Source organism: Lasioglossum baleicum, chromosome 1 (assembly GCF_051020765.1).
Source record: "Lasioglossum baleicum chromosome 1, iyLasBale1, whole genome shotgun sequence".
NCBI classification, from domain to species: domain Eukaryota; kingdom Metazoa; phylum Arthropoda; class Insecta; order Hymenoptera; family Halictidae; genus Lasioglossum; species Lasioglossum baleicum.
In genome coordinates, this window is record NC_134929.1 from 18,884,496 (window position 1) to 18,908,573 (window position 24,078).

Here is a 24,078-nt window from a genome sequence, read left to right on the forward strand (position 1 = left end):
CATGTCTTACATTCTAGTATACAATATCAACGCAAATTCGAAATGTCTTCTTTGGGATTGTTGAAAATGGGTGATTCTTAAAGGGAGGCTAAGGTGGGCCAGGGTAGGTCAGAGTAGCTCTGGATGACCCCTGATCAGCTCCTGGTTAGTCCCTGGTCCTGGAGCCCGACCGCTCCTGTCCCCGGCGGCCCTGGTGGGCCGGTGGGCCCCGGCCCCGGCCCCGGCCTGACTGACTGACTGAAAGCAGACTGAAAGAGCGCTCTCGCCACAGCTCTCCCCACCCCATCGAATATCGATCGATGTCCATCGCCGTGACAACAAATTATTGATAAAATTATTTCTAGCTGTTTAATATTTGTATGTAACAATTCCTTTTGCCATCGATGTCGACAAGGACTCCTTTGACCATCTTGCCATCTAATTTTTTACAGTAAAGTCTTGCTCTAATCTAACATAAGCCGGATCCTCGGGTTCGTGCTCCGATATAAATTGTGTAGGGCTACTTTTTACTATTTATTTACTATTAAAATATATTTATTTAAAAGGACAGCGCTTGTAAACTACTGCCGGTATCTTACCTGCCGCTGATACTATGTATTAATAGTGAACAGTTTGCAAAGCTTCTACAGAGATGGCGCTACAGATATCTTCTGTTGAATTAATCAGTGTATTTTTGAGAAAAATGTAAAAAATACAACAAACTATGCTTATCGTCCAATATTTATTCTAGAAAATGTAGCGCTTTTGGGATCTTCGAAGAGTTTGATTTCATTATACATTTTCGCACATATATTTCATACAACAAATCTGCAATTTAATCACGGCGTCGTTGATTCAGAGGGCGAACAACATTTTAGTTACGGAGCGTATAAAAATAAAAGTGACCTGTTCAAGTTATTTAAATTGTTGCAATTGAAAAAATGTTTACAGCCAACAATGATGTGACGTAAAACAAACAAATAAAATATAAATAGAGCAAAGAGGCATATTATAGTGTTACAGAAATATTTTTGCTGAGAGTGCGATGAACGACTTATTGCTCCGATTACTGTTTCTATTGTTATTGGCTTATATTTTTTTTTTTGTTTTACTGAAAACATGGGAAGGGAAAAGTCCATGTAATAATCGTGTCAGGGAACAGGGAAACCAGGGTAAAATCGGCAAATTACGAGTTGACTCGCAAGTAGACTGTGACGGCGCTACTGGCGCCAAGAGTTGTCACTTTTCCGTTAACCGTTGCGCGAATCGGTGCGAATATTTCGCGGTGCTGGTTCGTCAAAACAGTGATGTTCCAAAAAATTGTCTATAAAATATGTTAATTGATTGTGCGCGAGCGCATCACGTCACGTTTAAATAAGGTAACGTTCTCCCTGTGTTCTCCGTCGAAACGTGATCCTCGGTCTCGTGCAGGTTAACCTTTCTGTACGTGTGACATTTTTTTTCCAACGTTGTAATAAATGCTCCGAACGGAAATTCCTGTCGTAAATAATTCCATCGTCGAATACGAGATCGAGGAAACCGTTTCTGACAATTCCCTGGGAATGTCAAACAATAAATATACTATCTGCGTAGTTTGCGTAAGTGTATCTGCGATTGGAGTTTCGATAGCGATTCAAAAAGCCATAACGGATTTTCGCGTTGGATACATTGAACGGGACAACGATATCGTTTTTTCATATTCACTTTTTCGGTAAGAATTCCGTTCGACAATCGAAAATTCGAAGAACGGTAATCGTTCGAACGATTCTAACTCAGTTATGCGATATTGCAAACGTTGTATTAATCATAGTTTACAAGTTACGCACAGTAGCAATTTGTATAGATTATAGATCATAATACACGGATTCAGTATTTCAAAACATTATGTTCATTATAGTAATGATTAAATTCATTTGTAAACACTTGATAAGTGTTTTATGGATGATTTAGTTACATGTTTTACTAACCATTCATTTTCATATTTCAGTGTTATATAACGATAAGTGAATATATATAAAATGAGCGAGCCAAAACCATCAGGATTAAGACCACCTTCAAAAATTGGTCGGCCATGCAGCAATCTGCCACCAAGACCAGCAGTGCCACCTTCTCCTCCGAAACCGGCAATGAGTGAGTTTGTACACACACTTTATACGCATGCATTGAAACAACTTTGTTTAATTGTTCACTTGTTAATCTGATTTTACAGTGTATGTCTTCCTATGAGTAGGAATGCAAAAGATAAATAAAAACATTGGTGATTTCATACAGTTGTATTGTATCGTATTATAATTATACGCAGTATTAGCAGATAAGAAATAGCAACATCTAGAATGTAATTCTATTGTAGAGAATATAGGAATCTTAATCGACTATATACTTAAATATATCATAATAATTTGATTATTTAATTGGAACATTAACGTACACACATTAATATCTGAACTGTATCAAGTCTCTTGAAAGGGAGATCTCAATTATACTTTCTAAATCTTCATTGAATTAATAGTATTTTTAATAAGTTCGTCTTCATCTAATTAAACTAGTTCTAGTAACATGGCAATTTCAGATGGAGCTTTTGGGAATACCAATTCAAAATATAATATTACTTAGATTCTTCAAAATAGGCAAACTTAGGTAAAGACTAAAACTGTAAAAATAATTAATAAAGTGGTGATCTGTGAAATCCATTGTGAAGCCTCTGAAAATAGTAATTTCGACTCGAAATCTTCTAGGTAGACAAAATTGACTGGATCTGAAATTAGCCAAAATAATTCTATCATTGGATTGGAGTTCGAAAATATATAGTGATGTCTCCAAAAATTGCAATAGGCTTGGGATCTTTGAGGTAGACAAAATTGACTGGACACTGAAGCTGTTAAAACATTTATATCGTTGTATTGGATCTGGAAAATATATAATGGGTCTCTAGACTCACAATCTTCAAGATGGTCAGAATTGTACCGACCACAAAAATTCGACTTTGTAGAACCGTTTGTACCATTGGAACGATTTGTATAATCATATCCATTTGGCAATGATTTTGAAGCGTTGGGACGAAAGGGTAGGGTCTAAGTTCAAGTCTAGCGATTATGTTACTGTCGTCGTAGCTGATCCAGATGAAAGATCGAGCTCGATCGAAACTCAACGCGTCTAATTCCCCACGCCACGCGATCGAGTACGCCCACCAGACCCTGAGACGAGCGTGAACGAGTGGCTTTACAAGCGCGAGACCGCGAATTTCTCGCGAGTCGTTCTTCCACCTCTCACCGCAACGGATCTCGTCCGAGCGATCTGGTAAATATTCTTCCCACTAACGAACGGTTTCACCGCGGGCACTTTGTTTCCTGGAAAAGATTCTCGGCGATCGTTCAGTGAATACTCGTGCAACTATTACTAACAGAAACATTCAACCAGATAACTATACGATCCTTCTCTGCCTCTTACAAGTTTCAACATCATCAGCTTCTCTATCTCTGCCCTTTTTAATCACTGGGTCTTCAGGAATCTTCTTCTTCATCTTCTGTTCTTTTTTTTTCAAAAGAACTATTGAACCTTTCGAATTGGGATTTTTCAAACATATTTATTGGTATTTGATGTACACGTGTGATTTTTTTTCGAGCAAAAATAAAAATTACATCAGTTATATATTTTGTTATAGAGTACGTTTTGAAAAACATGGATTCCGGTCTTTCTACTGTCAAGATCTTGATTATTTACAGAATAATCTGCATAAAATACGACGCACTTCAGTTCATGTCGGATTAAGTAAGAACCTTTGAAACCACAGATCTTCGTTCTTCTGGATCATTATCCAAAGGAATCTTCTTCTCCATAAAATGCCAATCGCGTTTCTTGATCTTCCAAGTACTCGTTGGCGGAGACACCTCTTAGATATCTTCATCTTCATCTCTGATCTCGATCCACCGTTTCTAGATCCTTGGTCAACTAAATTACACCGTCCAACGCAGACTGTGATCCAATAATTGGCTATCCAATAACGAATCTGGAAATACTTTGTGTTTCTTCATCAACTTCGAGTTTCGAGGAAGACCCAAGGGTTCCATATTGTGGAATTAATTAAAAAAATTGAAAGCATAATGAAAAGGATCCTCAATCAAATCAAATCAAAAATTGCTAGAGGGGTTGCGCGTACAATCACTATATGTCAACATTTCTCGATGGTGTCCGCATGAAAAAGGTCTACTCTACCGCCGGCTACCATTCTCTTGGATCGATACCTACGAGATGAAATTTCTCGAGAGTTGAGACCGATGGAGAGAAACGGGAGGCGCCTAATTAAAATTTGCCGGGCAGTATTATTCATCGGTGGAAGGCCTCGGGGAGACAAACGCGGCGCGCGTACAAAAGCGCGTGGCGTCCGCGAATCGAGGGCACTTATCTTGCCTTATTGGTTCATCGAAGAGCGGCGAAGCTAGGAAGGGACACACGCCGGTGCACCTCGCGTTGTGCAGTCATCATCATCATCGCCGCGATGACGCATACGGTTATGCAATCGCGGCGTGTTTGTTGTACGCTCGATATCCAGCCGTTTCGTCTTTCCTCCCACGTGCGAGACCGCTTCCCTTATCGGGTAGGGTTTTTCGAGCCACCAGGCATTTGTACGGGGTGAAACGATAGTCATTAGCACCTTCATCAGGTCGGAACTGGGGTCCCTTGCATTCTGTCAACGAAGAACGCGATTTAAAATAGTCACGCCCCTTTGTTGCAGTCTCTTGCATGTTTTCTATTCAAACTCCTTTGCTGCTACCCCCTCTAATATTTCAACCGATAAGGCTACTCCGTGGACTCTTCTGTAAGAAACTTACATATTCTTTTGTTTTATAACGTTATGAACATTTGAACGTGTGTGAATAATATTTAAGGACAGCGAGAGATCCTTAACGAGCTAATTGTCCTTTCTATTGAAGGAAAAAACTCGCGTCTGCTTAGGAAAGTCATAATGAATTTGATAGGTGCTGTTTATAGTTTGGCAACTATATTCGAAAGGAATAGGATTTTTATCCACCCTGTATACTGGCCGTACCCCATTCCAGGCTATCGTGATGACGATTGTTCGATCTCGAGTTTCGCAACACGATCGCTAGTCCCAAGGTAATGATGTCAATTTTCGACTTGACAGGGAAACGGATACGTCCACGATACTTGATATTATCTGCACTACGACCCGATTGTTGCGGCGGAAATCGATGAAAGTGGCGTCTGCAGGCTTCTGCACCCGTGCATGCCGAGCATCCTTGCTGGATTAGATCCAAGACGCATCCCAATTGTTCCACATTACGGGTCGTTCACCCTCTGCACGAATTTTTTCGTTGGCAACTTTGCTTGCACCAGCCGAAACTGCGGTCGTTGCTCCAGAACCGGTCTTTTTTCTACCGAAAATGAGTGTTCTTGTTAAAGAGCTAATTCTTCAGCTCGTGGGAACTACTTGAAAGCCAGCGTAAATTCTTTTTAAGACTAGATTGTGGATTTGATGTATTTCTGACAAAAATGAGTGGATGAAATTGAAGCGTTGAAAGGATTGAATTCTGTCTAAACAATCAAAATTAATATTAGCCAACCAAACGGTTTAAAAATACAGATGCGTCATTTTCATCTTGTTGAAATGGTTCGAGAAAGAATGACAATTTTATTTGGATCCTGTTATTATTCTATAAATCATAAATTCCAAGCGCGTATATGAATGAGTCTTTCGATCCTCGCACAAACTGTAGAAAAAGTGCCAACACTCGAGTCATAACATTCTTGAAATTCCTCTGTCGGTTTATCGTCGCGTGTGCCAGCCAGTTGGCGAGCATTACGTTCGCATGTTTACACGTTTTTTGTTGTTGTTGCTGTTGCGATTAGCATTCGTAGATCAGGATCGCCTAAGGTGACAATCTCTCGTTCTGACGCAATCGACCTGACGGTGTTCGACACACCAGAATGATACCATCACTTAAATATGGAAAGATAACTAGCTCGCGAGGACGCGACCGAAGATGTCGCATATTTTCGGCCCACCTGCCGCCGTTGTTTAGCCGGTTTTTCGTTTTCGATTAACGGTGAACGGCGCCAACGATCTTACACCATGGATCGTAATCTTCTTGCGAGGATCGTGGATCTTTCCCGATTTCTTGCCGACAGAGAAAGCAAAGTAGCAAACCTATTTCTCGTATTGGGAAAGCCGGCGAATGCAGGAAACGCATACAGTTCCGCAGTGCAGTTTTCTGAATCAACTCTGCCGTGTCAGTCAATCATCCTCCCACACTGCTTCGCAAAGTATATCGAATGGTTCGTAACCGAAGAAGAAAATCCAATCCTTTGAACGAGCATAGTACATTTAACTTGGCTATGTAACATTTTACTATGCACTTTTACAAATTGTTGGAAATGTTTCCCATCATGTTCAACACACATCATGAACCTAATACTTCAATGTATTAAATGTATTAAATACAGTAACAATTTCTTCTATCTGATCAATGCTTGAGATTACATCTTCAAAAAGTATTTAAATCCAATTGCTTCCATTTTAGACTCGATTTTCGTGAAAACAAAGCGTTGCATGACTTTATTCTTTCTTCTCGACTTGTTTTTCCTTTCGTGGTATCGCTCTTTATTCGATTGTACTGCTATTTGCGAACCGCCCTGAAAAACTGAAAAATCGACATAGCCGTGCTGCTTGACCGATCAGCGAACTTCGCGTTAGATCAGCTAGCTCCTTGATAGATCAGTGAGTCGCCCGTTCAGCTCGAGTGAAAATCGATTCTAGAGAGGGCACAGATTTATTCGGATCTCGTTACCGACAGACATTAGATTAGATTCCAGGAACAAAACTGCTACCTGCCCGCGACAGTAATCGAATAGCTTACACCATTAACCTTGTTTATGTATGTGGACCCCGTAGTATCGAGATTGTATGACTGCGTATGTACACAGATCACGTTACGATCGGTCAAGGTGATTGACACTGCGTTTATTTCGGAAGGATCCGTGCTAGATCACAGATAGATCATTTCCGCGCGTTTCGCCGCTGAAGCATCTTTGCTCGAAGATCGCGTGCAATCAGACCGCCACTTTATATAAATAAAACAAGTATATTCAAATTCTTCAATTACACTACGAAACCATAGAAGTTTGTCATTTGTTGTTTCGTTTTTGCAAAAATAAAATATTGTAAACGCGCACAGTGTATTTAGACCTCCAAGGTCCGATCGCTTAATGTTCCTTTTTTGAATCATTCTTCTAATGATGATTCATTCGACGTTTGTTCTATATTTAGTGTTTCAGAATTAGAACGCTGTTGCGAACTCTGATTGCTTTGTTGTTTGTAGTTTTAATAGTACTTCTTTGATTGTTGAGTCGGTAATATTTTTTTAATGTAGTTTTTGGTTGATTATGGTGGTTTGTAGATTCGTAGTAACTGTTGAGAATGTTTGTGCAAGTTCATAGTCTCGATTCAATCTGATTTAGTCACAGGAGGAAACCTTAATACACATTTTAAAACATTCATCTTTAAGTAATTTGTTGGACTCTCTGAAACCTTATTGCAGACTTTATCGCAATGGCGTTCTTATCGACAGAATTATGGTTCACTATTTAGGAAACACGAAAATTCTGATCGATCGATCGTCGAAGGAAAAATCAACAGTTCGATCAGCATTCTAATCGCGGATCAATCTCGTCGAACAGAAACACAGCCGCCTACGCGAACGACCTACTACCACCGTCTCGCCCACGTCCCCTCATGAATAATTAATTAAATCTCGAATCGCGGTATTTTTCTCGGTTTTTCTACCGGAGGTGACGAGATAGCACGCTCGACTTGCGTTGTAATTGAATTAGAATTAGAACCGAGACAGCTTTATCTGCGGTTTGCCGATTAAGATCCACGAAAACGACTTTTTTCCCTTGGCGCTTAGAGTGACCACTCAAATATTACGATCTATTCCCGAGGCCGATCGATCATAACAGACGAACACACCTTAATTGCTCTTTTACATAACTGTCCACTTGAGAATGAAATTAACTTCCTGCCCAACGCGACGAGGCGCCGGCCATAATAATCAGTCCATCGAGCATCGCTCGTAAAACGTTTCGGAATCGGGCGATTTTTCGAGACTTGATTCTATCGATATGGAAAGACGCGGATTGTCTCGTATTTTTCTTTGAAAAAGAATGCTTATTGAAAAATGCATACATTGTGCAACTTGTAGTAACTTGTAATATTATCCTTGTGACACAGTTTTCATATTGAATATTAATATTAAGATGTTTTTAATCAATGTTACCTCGTGAAATCTTCGTGTACACGTCCGCCTTGGTTTGCCCGACGATTTTCTATCGATCGGATCGATGTAGTTGCTTGTCCCCGAGAAAGCATGCTTTGTCCAGTACGATTTGCATTGTTTCTGCGTTGTTTTGCATGATCACAGACCAGATGGAACATCTCTGGGAATCGCACGGCCGTCGATTAAGCGAGGCTGGCCTGCGCAGAGGATCAGGTGGGTGCTTTGTTGATTTTTGTCTTCCTATTTTCCTATTGAGTTAAATAGAACGATGCTGGATGCTTGAACACTGACCAAACTCAATTTGGTCCATTAGGCTCTTTTTAATCTTGTCAACCCTCCAATTAATGAATCAGATTTGTAGAATCCACGAAAAACCTGGTATGTCTAATTTTCGTTGAATATTATAGTTTATATACAATAATCCCCCTTGATCAGTGGCGCACCCAGGATGTAATCTTGGGGGGGGGGTCGAGTTGAGCTCAGCCCTAGGTTTTGCGTGATGACCTTTTTTTTAGCCAAAATATCTGTCAACGGTACCCAGGGTACCGTTAATTTTGGAAGCTAAACATTTTTTTCTTGGGGGGGGGCTTGGCCCCCTGGCTCCCCCCCTTAGGTGCGCCACTGCCCTTGATGAATGTAATCTTCAATTCAAGTGAATCATTCCCGCATCGTTCTAAAAGAATGAACGCAATCGTGAATTGTTTTGTGTAGCCAGTAGCACACTGTTCCAAGCTTGTTTCGAAGTGTTTGTTTTGTGAATGTGCCTGGTGATCGTGAGAATGCTATCTATGGCTTCGATGAGAACGTAACATTGCTGCATGGTTATAACGAACGTTCAGTTATCTGAATGCTATTATACCCGGAATATATTTCTGAGCAAAAAATATCCAATGAAAAATGTACTCATAAATTCAGCTGAGGAATACTTGAAATATTTTTTTCTGACAGTGCCAGAATTTATAAAAATGAAAGAAATCCTTGGTATTTCAATCAGTCCCCTCAGCGACAAAAACTCGGCTCGTTTTTATTTTCACGAGGCACAAGTATTCTTTGAAATCATCTCAATGCATATTTATTACGAATGCAATGCTCTGAACAGAAGACACGTGTTCTGAGCGCCTCCATTCTGAATCTCCGAGCGTGTCATTGTCTTACCACGCGTTCAAATCACCGAGAAGCACAACTGTAGCACTACTGTTACAGAAAATTCTCTTTTTGTTATTAACACGTTATCTACTGGCAGCTATTTCATCAATCTCAAAAATCCACGGTCACGATTGAAGGTTTCTGAATAAATTTTTTAATGATCTAATAATTTTTATTTAAAAGGTTTCTTCCTTCCTAAATTCTATCAGTACTTCTTCCGGTAGGTAAAGTGTTAACTTTGTATTATCCTCAATTTATACATTGTTAGATACTATCAAGCAGTGGCGCACCCAGGATTTAATCTTGAGGGGGGGGGGCGAGTTTTGCGTGATGACCTTTTTTTAGCCAAAATATCTGTCAACGGTACCCAGGGCTATTCCGCGATTTTAATTTTGGAAGCCAAACATTTTTTCTTGGAGGGGGGGGGGACTTGGCTCTCTGCCCCCCCCCTGGGTGCACCACTGCTATCAACTAGCCTTTCTCACCAGTAATTGTCACTGAGGGGAGAATCCCTAAAAGAGAATTGAAAAATTCAGAACATGCGTGACTTCTAATGAAAATATGGAAAATCCCGGGTCTATTAAACGAACTTGTCGTTGTCGGACAGATACTAGTGTCGTCCTAACAGAAGACACCGACAGCTTTATAATAGGAGACCGAGTATGGGTCGGTGGAACGAAACCCGGCGCAATCGCTTACATCGGCGAAACCCAGTTTGCACCTGGAGACTGGGCTGGAGTGGTCCTCGATGAACCAATTGGTAAGATTCATCATCGTCATCGTCATCATCATCATCGAACGATCCTTGACCCGTTATTCGACCAATTTAGTTGCGAGCACTCATTAGAATTCGATCACCTGGTTAGACCGTGACTTCAAACTAGCTTTGCGACTTTTTAACCATGAAACCACTAAACATTTCACTTGCAAACGTTTATCCACGTTATTTTAGCGACTTTCGCAAATTTTTACACAAAGAATAAATTCGGCCATTTGAAAATTGAAAGTTCGAAAAGAGTCTAAACGGGTCTACGCGTCTTCGGCAACCAGAAAGTCCATTTTTCGAGGATTGGAGATTGACGATAGGTCGATCCACTTCAGGAAAGAACGATGGATCGGTGGCAGGCTGCCGTTACTTCCAGTGCGAGCCTAAACGCGGCATCTTCTCGCGGCTGACCAGGTTGACCAGAGAACCGTTGACCGACTCTGTGACCTCGCCGACGCAAAGGACACCGACGACACCGCCGGACAGCATGAAGGGTAGCCTCGGGAGGACCATCTCCCCGTCATTGAGTAAGGATCGGTGCAGGAGATATTCCCCTCGCCCGTAGTCCGCTTTCAATGTTGGGACGTCGAAGGCTGCGAAAAAGATGGAGAATCCTCATGTTGTTGACCTTCACCGGACCTCCGTGAATTTTGCAGTCTCACGTTATGCAATAGCAAATACCTCCTCTCTCCTACCAAACTGCAGAATTCCACGGATCCCGGCCTTCGAGGACCGCCGTTGATCGTCCCTAATCGCACGCCACGTAGATTAACGTTAGATACGCACCGTACAAATCGCTCAGTAGAATTTATTATTGTAAACATACTCCTAACCATGTAGCAAGCTGTACTCCTTAGTATATTTCTTCGTACGCACTTATGCTCCTCATCTGTTGGAGCTTGCATGAGCATTGTCTGCTCCGGGGGAGCGATTCCTCTCCTTAGTGGGCGTGGCTTCGTTCCTCCGGATAGCGTTCGCAGAGGAGCTCGTGCTTGCTCTAGCAGATATTACTGTGTCTGTAGATGTCTATCTATGTAGTCGTACTGCTCGTCGCATTGTGTTTTAGTATTTTTAGTAAATAAATCGGATCTGCGCCGATTCCTCACCCTTTTCACCGCCTTTTCACAATAAATACAGTAAAGAACCTATATTGTAGATATACATAGATATTAAGCATCTCTTGTGTACATCTCTTGCTAGAGCATTTTACCGGTTCAAGGTCACCGAGCGATTGCCCCCACCACTGTGTCTGTCGCTTCTTTACTCCGCCCACTGCAACGCCTTCCCACACGTTCCCCCTTCTTCTACGTATTCAAAAAATAACAATGACTTTATACAGAAACATCATGAAGGTGACCTTGAACTACTAACCTTGCCAGAGTATAGCAGGCTTCAGATTGTTTTCTTTGTACGGAGTAAGTCTTTCAAAGACACGCCCAGCCCCGAGAGGGAGGTGGCGTTCGCTTTATGGTAGATCTACGAAACACTGGGAATTTCTAATAGAATCATCCCGGTGGTCTCTCCGAGGGTTCAGACTTCTGTAACGAATGTAACTCGTCACACAGACGCCTCGACAACCAGCCTTTCGTCCACGGTGTCGCAGAGAGACTTCAGGCTAGGCGACAGGGTGATAGTGTCCTCCAGCCAAGGCAGCAAAACTGGCGTCCTCAGGTACATGGGCAGCACGAAGTTCGCGTCTGGCGAATGGTGCGGCGTGGAACTCGACGATCCTGTCGGCAAGAACGATGGCTCCGTTGGAGACAACAGGTCGGCATCCACGTATCCTACAGCCAAATCCCCATAGAAACGATTAGGGAGACATTAAGGGGGCATTTTCACATTTTCAGAAAAATTCTCTTCCTCGCTAATCTCTCTGTTGTAGCTACTTCATTATTCGCATCGAGTCTCAGAAATTTGTAAATTTTGTAGGTCGCTGGTTTTTTATATAGCAATAACATGGATGATGCGACCTCTCGAACCAAATAATTTGTCCTTTTGACATTTCGCGTAACATAAACAAGTGGCAGAGGTATTGCCTTGTAACAGATTTAGTGGGACATCCTGTACATAAAAGTCGTAGTCTAGAATTGTAGTTCGCGCTTGCCGGAACCTTCTTAATGAATGTTCTATCCCAAAAGTACAGTGAATTAACTGAAAGTCATTCAGTAGGCACGGTCGTAGCGCGTGTTAATGTTTATTAGATCTTTCTTGGTACCCGTCCGCTAACTGGTTTAGCGCTCTTTCAGATACTTCGAGTGTCGGCCTAAATACGGGCTGTTCGCACCCGCGCACAAGGTCAGCCGGTCACCGACCAGCAAAAGGACCAGCTGCATGGTTCACAGACCAACTGGAGCCGCCCTGAACTCGTCCTTAAAGAAGACAAGCTCGAGGGAGTCGCTGATCTCGCTGTCTAGTATCACCAGCACGGCGAGCACAACTGCCAGAGCTGGTATCAGTTCGCCGAGGGTAAGATTCACGGTGCCAGAATAAGGGGAATGACCTGTACCGCAGCTTGCATCCTCCATCCTGATCGCAGACTACTCTACTATCTCTACCGTGTCGCGTGTTCTACTCACAGCAATCGGAGGATCGCTTTTCTTCGCCCCAAGAAGACTTGACACTGTCTCAAACGAATTCTAACACTGATTATGCAATTGCACAACAATTTTCTTCGCATGACTAAAACTTTTTCTAGTAGAAGTAGATTAAAAATCCGCATTCTAATGATTGTATTCCTATATTTTTCACCAATGTACATATTCAGATCTTTTTGACATCGAACTTGTTAGCAAACTTGTGTCCGGTATTCTTGCCCACGTTAGAACAAATGATCCTCTACTTGCTCCGAGTACTATTCACTGTGTAAACGCGTTTCTTCCGAGTTATGCGTGAAGTCGAGAGCTGTTGTTAGCTTGCTGTTCACGTTGATTAGATTTATAGTGATCTTGTTGAATTAATATGTACGTGTATGTTTCAGTTGTTTTTTGTTGTTGTTGCTGTAGCTATTATCTTTTGTTAAATGATTTTCCAAGTGATAGATAATACCTGAGCTTAACAGATTCGAGTATGTTCTAGAATCCAAGCGATCGTTCTTGTATTTCCGCAGACATGCTTTCGTTAGTCTTGTAATGTTAACACTTCCGTGGAACACGACGAGAGTCGGTTAACAGTATTGTATTGTTAGTATTTTTAGACTTTACAGGATTGTTATGTTTTGTTTCTGTTTTTATTTTCCTTATTTGGCAAATGTATTTACTGACCGAAAACGAAGGTAAATTGCAGTTTGATTTGTTGGCTGTGCATGACACGATTTTTGATTTTTGTTGCATCCGAAATTCCAGAGGCCTGGTATGCGCACGTCCACACCTGCACTAACTGCTCTGCAGGTGAGACCATGTTCTAACATTTATTTGTCACGCTCAGCCAGCTGGCCGTGACACACGTAAAAGCGCTGTTTGAGTAGCTGTTTAGCGTAGAATTAGATTAACAAGCGTGTTGTGATTATTCGTTATCGAGTATTAGCATAACAACGTTTTACAATACAACCAGCCACAGTTGTAAGATTTATACAATTAGCAAGTACAGTAGAATGTAATTGTTAGCGTTGTTTTTAGATCACTAGCTTAGAAAAGCATTCCAATGTTTGTACATGATTTTAATAAAATCCTCCGTCCATTCCTTTCATAGTCTCCTTAGAATCCAACACCCACAAGCGTGGGCATTTACTTGAAAATATTTTACTTTTAACCATCGAAAGAATTGTCTATTAATCTGATGGAACGAAACACTTCTTTGTGCCTGAGAGTATACGCTCTACTTAATTTAGTAGTCACTCTGTTTAATCGAATGTCATCAAATCTGTACTACGATAAACTCGTAACTTTGATGTTGGCCTTGTTTCTTCATACATGTTCATATTCACTTTTCTATACATTTAATTGTGTTCGTGCAAATCGAAATGAATTTCTCTACTATTTTTCTCTATTTTCATATTGTATTAGGTCAGTGCTAACTTTTGCGCTGACCTAACATTTGTATCGAAAGATATTTGCCACAGTGTACGATATTCACTAGATTCCAATTCTTAATGATACTAGAATTAATTAATAACGCATATATGGATACACAATTTGATGTCAGAGCATTACCATTAACTTCTGTTCAAAGATTCACTATTTAGTCACAGTGACTTCAAATGTACAATGTTGAAATACAATGCCATAATGAAAGAAACGTGATAATTGATATTAATTCTTCCAGTAAGCATATCTCCTGCTCTTCCAAATCCTACGTTAAGAAGTTTCGAAAGTGGAGAAAGAATATTTTATTGTTATTAGGCATATAGAAGGAATAGAAAAAGCATCAAATATTTTAAAACACCATAGATTTAGGATTCGTTGACAATGTACAATTGTTTTGACACTTGTCTCGAACGTTTTAGGAGTCTTTGAAGGAGAAACAGCAGGAGATAGAGATGCTGCGCAGGGAAAGAGATTTAGAACGTGAACGTGTAACAAAAGCAGCGAATCAAGCGGATCAAGCTGAACAATCTATTCTTACACTGAAGCAGGAATATGAACAGGTACCTGTTGTCTCTGACATACACCTCAGCATTAGTATTAGCATTAGTGTGGTGTAACAGGAACACTCCCAAACGTATTAATTGCAATGGAGTTATACCCTGTATAACTATTATATATTAATTTTAGTACCGAGAGAAAATGCATAAAACGGTCACAGAAGCCGAAGCAGGCCTCATTAAGCTACTCGAGGAGAAAAATGCATTGGCAGTACAATTGGAGGAGGAGAAAAGGAAGTGTGAAGACCTGCTGTTTCGTTTTGAAGAAGAGTCCGTCAATAAGGATGATATTCAGGTATAGGTCTTGACTATCTACCGTCCACGGTCACAAAAAGTATACATTCTGAAAATATGATTTAACACATTGATCGCCGAATCAAGCTATCCAAAAAGTTTCTATGAAAATGTCTATTCTTGCGGACAAAAATAATTTCATTTATGACGGTCAGTGTGTTAAAGGAAATTTTAAACGCATACTTTAGTATATACGAGAGGTATGTATAGACATCCAAGAATACAGGGATATTTAGGGACTCTAAAGGTTTATCGAATACCGAATGAAACACTCTCATTCCCTTCATCATTTTTACTTTCTATTAATCGAACTTCCGTTTCTCATTTATTCTTTTTTTCCATTTTTTTTTTTAAATACTGGTTCGACAATTGCATAGTGGAACTATGAGGAAACGCAAGTATTACTCGAAATTCAAAATTCAAAGTTAGTATGCTTCTGTTAGAATAGAATTTAGGAGCTTTACCATAATCAGATGGTGGCGGGTGGGACAATATTTATATGCGAGTTAGTCTTTGGAAGCGAGAGAACGAAATACAGTATTCTTTCCGTAACTGTGAAAAAGATCTCTACCACAACTGGTTAAAATTTTATCCCTGTCATCTTTTCTAATTTTTAATCTTTTTTTATGAAATTCTATGAAAGTTTCGAACTTCACTTTTATGAAAGAGACACGGATTCTGTAAGTGTGAAGTCCGAAACTTTAATCGCTTGTTGCACGAGTAGTTATTTTAATCTGAGAAAATGAGACGAATATGATGGTAAAAGAATTTTGATTTTTGAATTTAAAATGTTGACCGAACGTTTCGTTTTCAATGGCTATCCTTCTCTACGTTTGGAACACTACAAAGAATGTAGTACCTCTTCTACAACTATGATTCTGAAGACCGAAAGTTTTCACAGTTACGGAGAGAACGACATAGAAGCTATGCTTTGTGACTGTATTCGAATTAAAACAATATTAATTCCGCATACGGCACACAAGAACGTTTCTGTCTAGCCTGTTGGGTTTAACGCAAGAAACTTATCGTTTTATTTTCAGAAAGAGAGAACTGAACAATGTGTGAGTATCCCATGGCAGCCGTATGGGCCCGAGGAGGGGTTGATGATGCTGTTTTTCTGCACCGCTTCTCTTATCGTCACTGTAGTCATGTCATTTATCATTTCATCACAGTTCCGTCCGAAAACTCTGTGACATCTTGCAGTACACTCCTCTCCAATGCTTTCGCGACTAATTCTTTCGCTCTCGGTTAACTAATTAAGTATCAGAATTTATATCATCACAATTAGGACTCGATGTTCGTCTAGAGTTTAGCTGTACATTGAATATAGGACACGGATAATTACGAATTTATAGAATAGAAATTGTATCATACTAGACTTAGATAATTAAGCTACGTGAGGAAGGTGCGGGTTTAACATGCTTTGCGGTGCACTGTAGATTAATTGTTAGGTTTCCGGTAATGGCATCCTTCACGCTGAAGTAGCACATAATTTTGTTTGTTGAGCTCTCTCGCACGAGAATTCTAAAAAACCAGCGCTATTTATTTATTTATTATTTATTTACCTTCGTTACATTGTTCTGAACATTATTTCAAAGTTGTATTTATTTCGATTGATTCATGTTACACACTGTTATACGTTGTTGTTACACGGCATAATTAAATGATACTTCAAGTACAGTTGTTTGTAAAAGTATATTAAGAAGTCTTTCATCTTTGTACCGTATCGAATTGTTGCCTCTCACATAATCTGACCAGCACAGTCATAAACGACAGTGCTCTTGTATATCTTGATGCGCTTTCTTCTTCGTGTTAGTTGATGTATACGCGTACTGAATCCATCCGGGTACTAAATAAGCATGTTTGTCGTTAGGTGATAAATACTGTAAATGAGAACAAAATCAAAGATCTTGAAAAGCAGCTGACGGAGGAGAGAGAACGTATCGCTCAATTCGAGCAGGACAGTATAAAGCTGTTCGAAACCGAGGAGGAATTGGCGCGGCTTCGCAATGAAGTCTCTAGTGCTGCTCAGAACAAAAGCCTGTTAGAAGGTACCTATGATGGGCCCAAGCATTACCATCCATATAATCATCAGCAAAATGAACTTTCCAAGGGTTAAAATAATTTTGAACGATCACAGATGTGCAGAACCGAAACAAGTGTCTGGAAGAAACACAGACGAACCTCGAGAAGGAAGTGCAAGAGAAGACTACGCTTGTGGAGCAATGCGTAGCACAGATAAGGGAATTGGAGGCGAAATTGAACGAAAGTCAAAAAGAGAGTGCAGCACAAAAGGAATCTGACGCGAATCTGAAAGTTGAATTGGAAACGCAAATTAATCTAAACAAAACGAAAGAGGAAGAGCTAACTATTGCCCTAAAGAAGCTCGAAGGTACGTTTATCAGCGAATTTTAAATGAATTTGATAATCTTTGCTTGTATGTTATTTTGCAGAATTGAGCGAGAAACTAAAATTAATGGAAGAGAAGAACGTTGTGCTGTCCAAACAAATACAGGAGTATCAATCGCAGGCCGAAGACAGTTTCAAGATAGTGCAGGAAAAGCAGAAATTGGTAAATTTCTGTTTTAAATTTGTAATAAATAGACCGTGAATCCTTATGCTTTTATTTTGTTAACTTAGGAGCAGGATATCGCTTCCCTGATATCGACAGAAGCGAATTCCTCCGCACAATTGAAGAAGTTGCACGAAGAATTAATGGTGAAGGAAAAAGAACTCTCGGAACTTCGTTCCACGAGTGCAGCTGAGATCGAGCAGTTGACTAAACGTTACCAGAGCCAGATCGAAGAACAGTCAAAATGCATTAACAACGTAAACGTAGACCTTTCTCAAAAATCTTTGTTACTCAACAAACTGGAGCAAGATATAGCCGAGCTAAAGTCGATTCTTGCGAATAAGGACGAGGAGATAAAGAACCTGAAGGCAAAAACTTCGGGTAGGTTGTACCTCATTTTCTGTACGTTTTCATTATGTTTTAGTACATCAAATTTGATTAATTTTCATGTTCTAGAATTACGAGATGCTCTCACGCTATCGGAACAGACTAAAACTAATTTGGAGAGCGAGCTTCGAGTATTTGAAGATAATGTAGAGAAATTGAATCAACAAGTGGCTGGCGCGGAGAATAAAATATCGCAAGTTACAGCTCAGAAAGAAAAATTGGTTGGTAACGATTTTCCGTTTGTGGGTGTAAACGTTTAGGATAGCATGATTTCATGGTTTGTTTTAATTTAGGAGACTGATATCGAAAATCTGATAAGCAGCTCTGCGAACTCCTCGGAACAATTGATGAAATACAATGAAGATTTGCGGGCAAAAGAAAGGGAGCTTGATGAGTTGAAAGACAAATCGTTCAAAAATGAAAGCGCGGTGAAATCCTTGGAAGGGAAATTGAGTAGCATGGAACAGGAGTTGAATAAAACTAATGCACTTATTCAGGAACAGCGTGCCGAGTTAGACACCAGTAAATCTCAATTGCAGAAGGAAGAAAACACGAACTCTGAACTATTGGACACACTAAAACGATTCGAGGCAGAAAATGGCGAGCTGAAGAAAACGATCAGTGAAAATGAGCAAGTTAAGGGCAATCTCGACGAGAAATTACAAGAAGCACTTAACTCCGCAAATGAGTTGAAGAACGCTAAAGAAGAAATTGTCAACGTACAAAAACAATACGATACGTTGCAAAACATGCAAAAAGAGGAAACAGCTACTTTGCAACAACGAATCAACGACTTGCAAGCGGAGTTAGTTGTTGCTCAAGAAGAACTGAAAGCAGTACAGAAATTAAAAAGCAAGTTGGAAGCAGATCAAAGTGCTAATCGCTGGTCGATAGAAGAATTAACTGAGAAATTGACTGCTGAGGAAGACAGTCGCAAGAAACTGGAATCTTTGATATCCGGAAAGAATTCGGAGCTTGAACAAGTTCAGCAGAAACTTTCGGAATTGCAGAAAGCTAATGAAGCTTTACTAGTTAATAAAGAAACCGCCGATAAGAATGTTACTAGTACTTTGGACACGATGTCCGTCGAAATCAAAGAGCTTAAAGAAAAATTAGATGATGCTTCGGAGGCCATTAAGATTAAGGATAACACTCTTGCCGAAATGAAGAAGTCAGCGGAAGAGGCTAATGCACAAATACTTAAACTAAACGACACCATTGCATCTATGAAGGAGGAACAATCGACCAACGTTGCCGAAGTGAAGAAAATTCAAGAAGCACTTTCAAAGAAAGAGAACGAAGTGGAAGATGTTGCGCGAACCAAGACTTTATTAGAAGATAACATAAATACTCTGGAATCAGAATTAAAGACTGTTAAAGAAGAATTAAACTTAAGAATTTGTTCTCTTCAAGAAATGGAAGGTACGATAAAAGAGTTGCAAAACGCCAAAGATGAATCTGTGATAAAATTACAAAACGCATTAGAGTCCGAGCAGAAATCCAAGCAGACTGAACTTGAAAACATGCTTCGGAAGAATTCTGAGCTAGAACAAAAGCAGGCCTCGTTGCAAAGCCTGCTAGAGAAACATGTGAACGACTTGAGCGATAAAGACGCGACGATTGGCAAATTAACAGCACAAATCGAAGATCTAGCAGCTGCACAAAAGAAGATGTTAGATGATGCGAGTAAAGAAAATGGTAATTTATTGAATAGCAAGGAGTTCCTAGAAGAGGTGCTGCAAGAGCAACAACAGAAAATTGATAATTTAACGAAAACTATGGCAAATAAAGAGAAAGAATCGGAGAACAATATGCAGAATCTGATGGAGAAATTGAATCGTATGTCTTCGGAATCCACACAGTTGAAGGAAGCACAAATTAATTTGTAAGTACATAGAGAACTGTAACAATTTTTTGAAGGAATTTAACATAGATTTGCGATTGTTTTAGGGAACGGGAAAATAAACAAATTACTGCCTGGTGGACGGAAGCGACGAACCAGTTGAAACTGAGTCAGGAGAATATGAAGAATAATTATGATGTGAGTTTTGACGATGACACTAGCGTTTTAATCATTTATAACATACCAAATTTCATATTTTAGGTAGGTGGCGGGGATATGAAACAACATATAGGTAAAAATTTAATTACTAATCAAACTGTAATTTCTTTATAATTATTTTATTGTGTATTACTGTCTTCCAGTCGACCAGGACATTGATATCTTGAAATTGAAAGAGGAAAATGAGACTTCGAAAGGTCAAATAAATTTCTTGAATTCTGTCATAGTAGACATGCAACATAAAAACGAAGTCTTAAAATGTAAAATTGAGGTTCTCGAAATGGGAGTACCTGCTAACGAAGCTGACGACTACACCCAGTTCGTAGTACTTAATTTTTTAGTCATCGAATCTGAACTGTATTGATTCGTTATACATATATCAATCATTTTTTATTTTAGAAGCACATTAGAGAAACGCATGGCTGTGCCACGCATGTTCTGTGATATTTGCGATCAATTCGATCTACATGAAACAGAAGATTGCCCACGTCAAGCTCAAGACTTCCTGGAGACAGAGAAAGTCACGAAGTTTCAGAAGAAAGTATCGGTGGAGAGACCGTACTGCGAAAATTGTGAAAGTAAGACTTCGCTGTTCAAAATTATAAAAATTGCATTTCTTGTTGCATCCGTTTATCACATATTTTCTCCCCAAAGAAGAAATTTGAAGCGTTTGAGATTTCCTACAAAAAGAATTCTACGACCTCCAAAACTCTTTTACACGTTTAACTAACAACTCTACTTCTGTCTCCTAATCTACCCCCAACTATCTATTATTTTCTACTCTATTAAATTGTTTTCAAGGTACACAATCATTTTTTCTTAAACTAACGAACCTAACAACAGTTTCTTATCTTTGTCCATTGCCACTCATATTGTCATATTGATTGTTTTACAGTGTTTGGACACGATACTCGTGATTGCGATGATGCCGAGACGTTTTAACAGCGTGTTATTGTTCGTATACTCGTTTTACCGCTTGACAAAACGAAATCCTAGACACGAGAGAAAAACCTGTTGAAATTTTACAGAGTATATTTTTGTATAAAATAATTAAAACGCTATCGTTGTTTGTATGTCTTCCCGCATAGGATGTTACCATTCAGACGCTGCAATGACTTGACCGACACCTGTGCTACCCTGTGTTAAGTTTATATGCAGTTTTGATCATTATAGGGCAAGCCGCAAGAAAAAGGATATCTGATTATTATTTTATTGTAAATTAACACATCTCTCAGAAATGGGAGACGGAATTATCTGTCCATTAAAGTAGTTAGGATCGATAAAATGCAAGAATGTGTGTTGAGAGAGTACTTTTTTTCTCTATGATACATCTTAACTTTTCAAATTTTATTTTGTTAAATAAACGACTTCGATTGTATGGAATTTTTAAGGCTGCTGGTAGCGTTAAAGTACAATGAAAAAGTGCATAACACGGAACTTCCATCTCACGAGTACAATTTCCATATTTTTTAGCCTAGTTTTTAGTCAGGTGTTCTCTTTCTAACGCCTTTATGTATGTTCGCAAAAATGTTTTCTCGTCCGACTTGTTTTATGTTCGATTCACTTCCGCATAATTGTAAAAGTACAAAGCGATGAGGTTCAATTATAGACCATAATTGAGTTCATTAGGGTACACTCTTAGACAAATTATAGATCAATTTTTAAGAATGCATATTTTCGTTGAAGCGTGCATAATGGAATAATATGTTAATCGCATAATCGACTCGCAAAAGTCAAATGTAATTATGTACATAATATTTATATCGATCTGTACATCTATTTAATATTTATTGAGCGTTCGAAACACGACGCATTCAGTGATAGTTCCTTTGCTCGAGACGTTAGCGTTTAGACTAAAATGTTTCACATTCTGTCTTTGGAAACTTGTATCCAATCAGTGTAATAGTAATAGTGAATGCTTCCTGTTTTGTTTGTTACGCTTTTTTGCCGGTACGAACGATTCTACAAAAATTGTTCAGTAAAATTGTACTATCAAGACTCGTCCATTCTCTTGCCTTTCCACTTTGAGCCTTAATACAGAGTTGATAATATTCAGTGACATAGTCCCATCTTCTAATGTACATTTCGATGAATTAAAAATGCTTGTAGCTAAGAGAAATAAAATTGTAATAGACTGATTATATTTTTTATAATGTTAAATAGCATTGAACAATGAATCCACCTAATATTATCATAATTTGATTTTACGTAGTACATTTCCTGTTGCTTCGAATGAACGTAGCATTTTTGTTCTATTTGATTTTATTTAATCGTTTGTATATACAAATCTCATCCGTGTTCAATTCATTTAAGACCAGTTGTTTTAAAAATAGATTGTATAAGGTTATATATTTATAATTTATACACACGATAGTTTAGTAACTATAAGTAGACAAACTATAGCTCAATCCAGGCCCTCTTTCTTTTCCTTTACAGCTTCCTAAAAAATGTGTTCAACCATGTACGATAATTTATAGCTGGAAAGTTTAGAATAATATAATAATCGATCCTTACTTTAAAACGCTCTTCAAATAACGAAAGTTCAGCAATTAAATCTGTAATTGCATGCATGAAAGCCTCATGTGGTGTGTAATCAGATGTTGTTTGTATCCTGATCACAAATTTGTGTTCTAGCGGATGTGGAACTTTGTATCCAGTGAACATAACCTGGGGATCCTTTAATAGTTGACTATTGAATAACATATTATTATTATTATCTATATTTATTAATACGTATCCTAATTAAGTACAGAAAACGAACATACTTGCGGATCATATTTCCAAGTGTATGATCTTCTTTATTAACCGTGAAAATTGCCGCATTGGTAACTTTAGTATCCTGCTCTTTAATTATTCTAAATTAACATTAAACAAAAGTCATATACAAAATACCTCGTAATTTCGTGAATGATAGGTTAACCAATATAATTATAATACTCACTTCTTCTCTCCTTCGTATAGAAGAAATGATTCGAAGGTAGGAGGTGCGTTCATCTTGCTTTAACTTGCCACGTGCTTTCAACAAAAATGCTTTTACAAATGTTTTCTTTATTCAATTTTATTTCGAATGCAGGAACACAACAAAATACTGACAGGTCTCAAGAAATTGTGTTGCGATTACAGAGCCATCTGCAAATATTTGTAAATACACACATTTTACACATGTTGCATTCAGTTGCATTGCAGTGCAGTTGAGGCTTTTAAAAATATTAATCACGAGAAATCAACGTTCAAAAATAGAAGAGAGCATTGCTCAAATGGTTTAGTGAATCATTCTATTCTTAAAATCATTACTGATTGTATCTCTTTATATAGATTCTAATTCGTATATCTTTCAGTGTATTTAGAATTCATTCAGCCGAAATATAACCTCACACACTCAATTTAAATGTGACAATTTATTTTCCTAGATGTTCTACTGATAGGATAAAACGTATATAATAAATTTAGAAATACTACGCGAATATTTATTTAAAGTTTCGACGTAAGTTAGCAAAAATAAATCCTCCCCGGCGGGGAATCGAACCCCGGTCTCCCGCGTGACAGGCGGGGATACTGACCACTATACTACCGAGGATTTTACGGAAATTGTTTGTTAGTAAACAATACATAAGAAGTACCTCATTTGTTACACAAATAATATGAAAATTATCCCTGAAATAAACTGTAGAACAGCTACATCCTCTCTACTTTCGATAATTTTTCAATATGTCATAAAACTCGACATTTTGAACAACTTTTTATTACACGTACAAGACACGCTACCGCTTAGTTTCCGAAATATTTGGAAAAAACTTTCGACACTAAATAGGCTATTGAATTTTGCCTACATATGTGCATCTGTGACCGTGTATGCGTCAGTATTGTATGCATCAGGATGCAGTAATTGCAATATGCAGTTGCAGTGGTGAGATTGTGAGATATCGTTCACGTTCAAGTCGTTCAAGTGCATTCAAGTGCAAGATTTCTGGCGGACAGTGATGTGCAGTGATGTCAGCG

At 39.0% G+C, this 24,078-nt stretch overlaps 2 protein-coding genes and 1 non-coding gene across 8 annotated transcripts; 1 reads left to right on the forward strand and 2 right to left on the reverse strand.

Annotated features, from left to right (window-relative positions):
• Nucleotides 1-1,190: 1,190 nt before the first annotated feature.
• Clip-190 (Cytoplasmic linker protein 190) lies at nt 1,191-22,209 on the forward strand. 6 transcript variants are annotated; one of them, XM_076434835.1, is made up of 22 exons: nt 1,192-1,358; nt 1,967-2,109; nt 8,418-8,486; nt 10,027-10,179; nt 10,521-10,712; nt 11,751-11,952; nt 12,432-12,651; nt 13,527-13,571; nt 14,627-14,767; nt 14,895-15,059; nt 16,099-16,119; nt 16,932-17,109; nt 17,199-17,450; nt 17,512-17,630; nt 17,699-18,011; nt 18,087-18,238; nt 18,311-19,902; nt 19,968-20,058; nt 20,122-20,152; nt 20,223-20,397; nt 20,479-20,657; nt 20,975-22,209. In XM_076434835.1, exons 2-22 carry the CDS (start codon nt 1,998-2,000, stop codon nt 21,019-21,021), a joined length of 4,449 nt encoding a protein of 1,482 aa, XP_076290950.1. In that variant the 5' UTR covers nt 1,192-1,358; nt 1,967-1,997; the 3' UTR covers nt 21,022-22,209. The 6 variants fall into 6 exon arrangements, with proteins under 6 accessions (XP_076290970.1, XP_076290950.1, XP_076290979.1 ...); XM_076434845.1 differs by lacking the exon at nt 1,192-1,358 and adding an exon at nt 1,396-1,690; XM_076434855.1 differs by lacking the exon at nt 16,099-16,119 and having other exon boundaries at nt 1,191-1,358.
• Nucleotides 22,210-22,323: 114 nt separating this feature from the next.
• Nucleotides 22,324-23,631, reverse strand: Rpb11 (DNA-directed RNA polymerase II subunit RPB11). Its single transcript, XM_076434982.1, has 4 exons — nt 23,021-23,631; nt 22,845-22,934; nt 22,594-22,768; nt 22,324-22,519 (listed from the first exon to the last, which is right to left on the reverse strand). The coding sequence occupies exons 1-4, from the start codon at nt 23,071-23,073 to the stop codon at nt 22,484-22,486; spliced, it is 354 nt and encodes a 117-aa protein (XP_076291097.1). The 5' UTR covers nt 23,074-23,631; the 3' UTR covers nt 22,324-22,483.
• Trnad-guc (transfer RNA aspartic acid (anticodon GUC)) lies at nt 23,585-23,656 on the reverse strand. Its single transcript has one exon. It is a non-coding gene; the product is annotated as a tRNA-Asp (tRNA).
• Nucleotides 23,657-24,078: the final 422 nt, after the last annotated feature.

What these genes read in the sequence shown, in the direction of transcription:
- Clip-190 (XM_076434835.1), top strand. Translation starts at nt 1,998, where the DNA reads ATGAGCGAGCCAAAACCATCAGGATTAAGACCACCTTCAAAAATTGGT. An exon ending in GAACAAAAGCCTGTTAGAAG is followed by an intron (nt 17,110 to 17,198) that starts GTACCTATGATG and finishes GAACGATCACAG; the next exon opens with ATGTGCAGAACCGAAACAAG. An exon ending in TGCAGGAAAAGCAGAAATTG is followed by an intron (nt 17,631 to 17,698) that starts GTAAATTTCTGT and finishes TTGTTAACTTAG; the next exon opens with GAGCAGGATATCGCTTCCCT.
- Rpb11 (XM_076434982.1), bottom strand. Translation starts at nt 23,073, where the DNA reads ATGAACGCACCTCCTACCTTCGAATCATTTCTTCTATACGAAGGAGAG. An exon ending in CTATACGAAGGAGAGAAGAA is followed by an intron (nt 22,935 to 23,020) that starts GTGAGTATTATA and finishes ATGTTAATTTAG; the next exon opens with AATAATTAAAGAGCAGGATA. An exon ending in TATTTGAAGAGCGTTTTAAA is followed by an intron (nt 22,520 to 22,593) that starts GTAAGGATCGAT and finishes CACATTTTTTAG; the next exon opens with GAAGCTGTAAAGGAAAAGAA.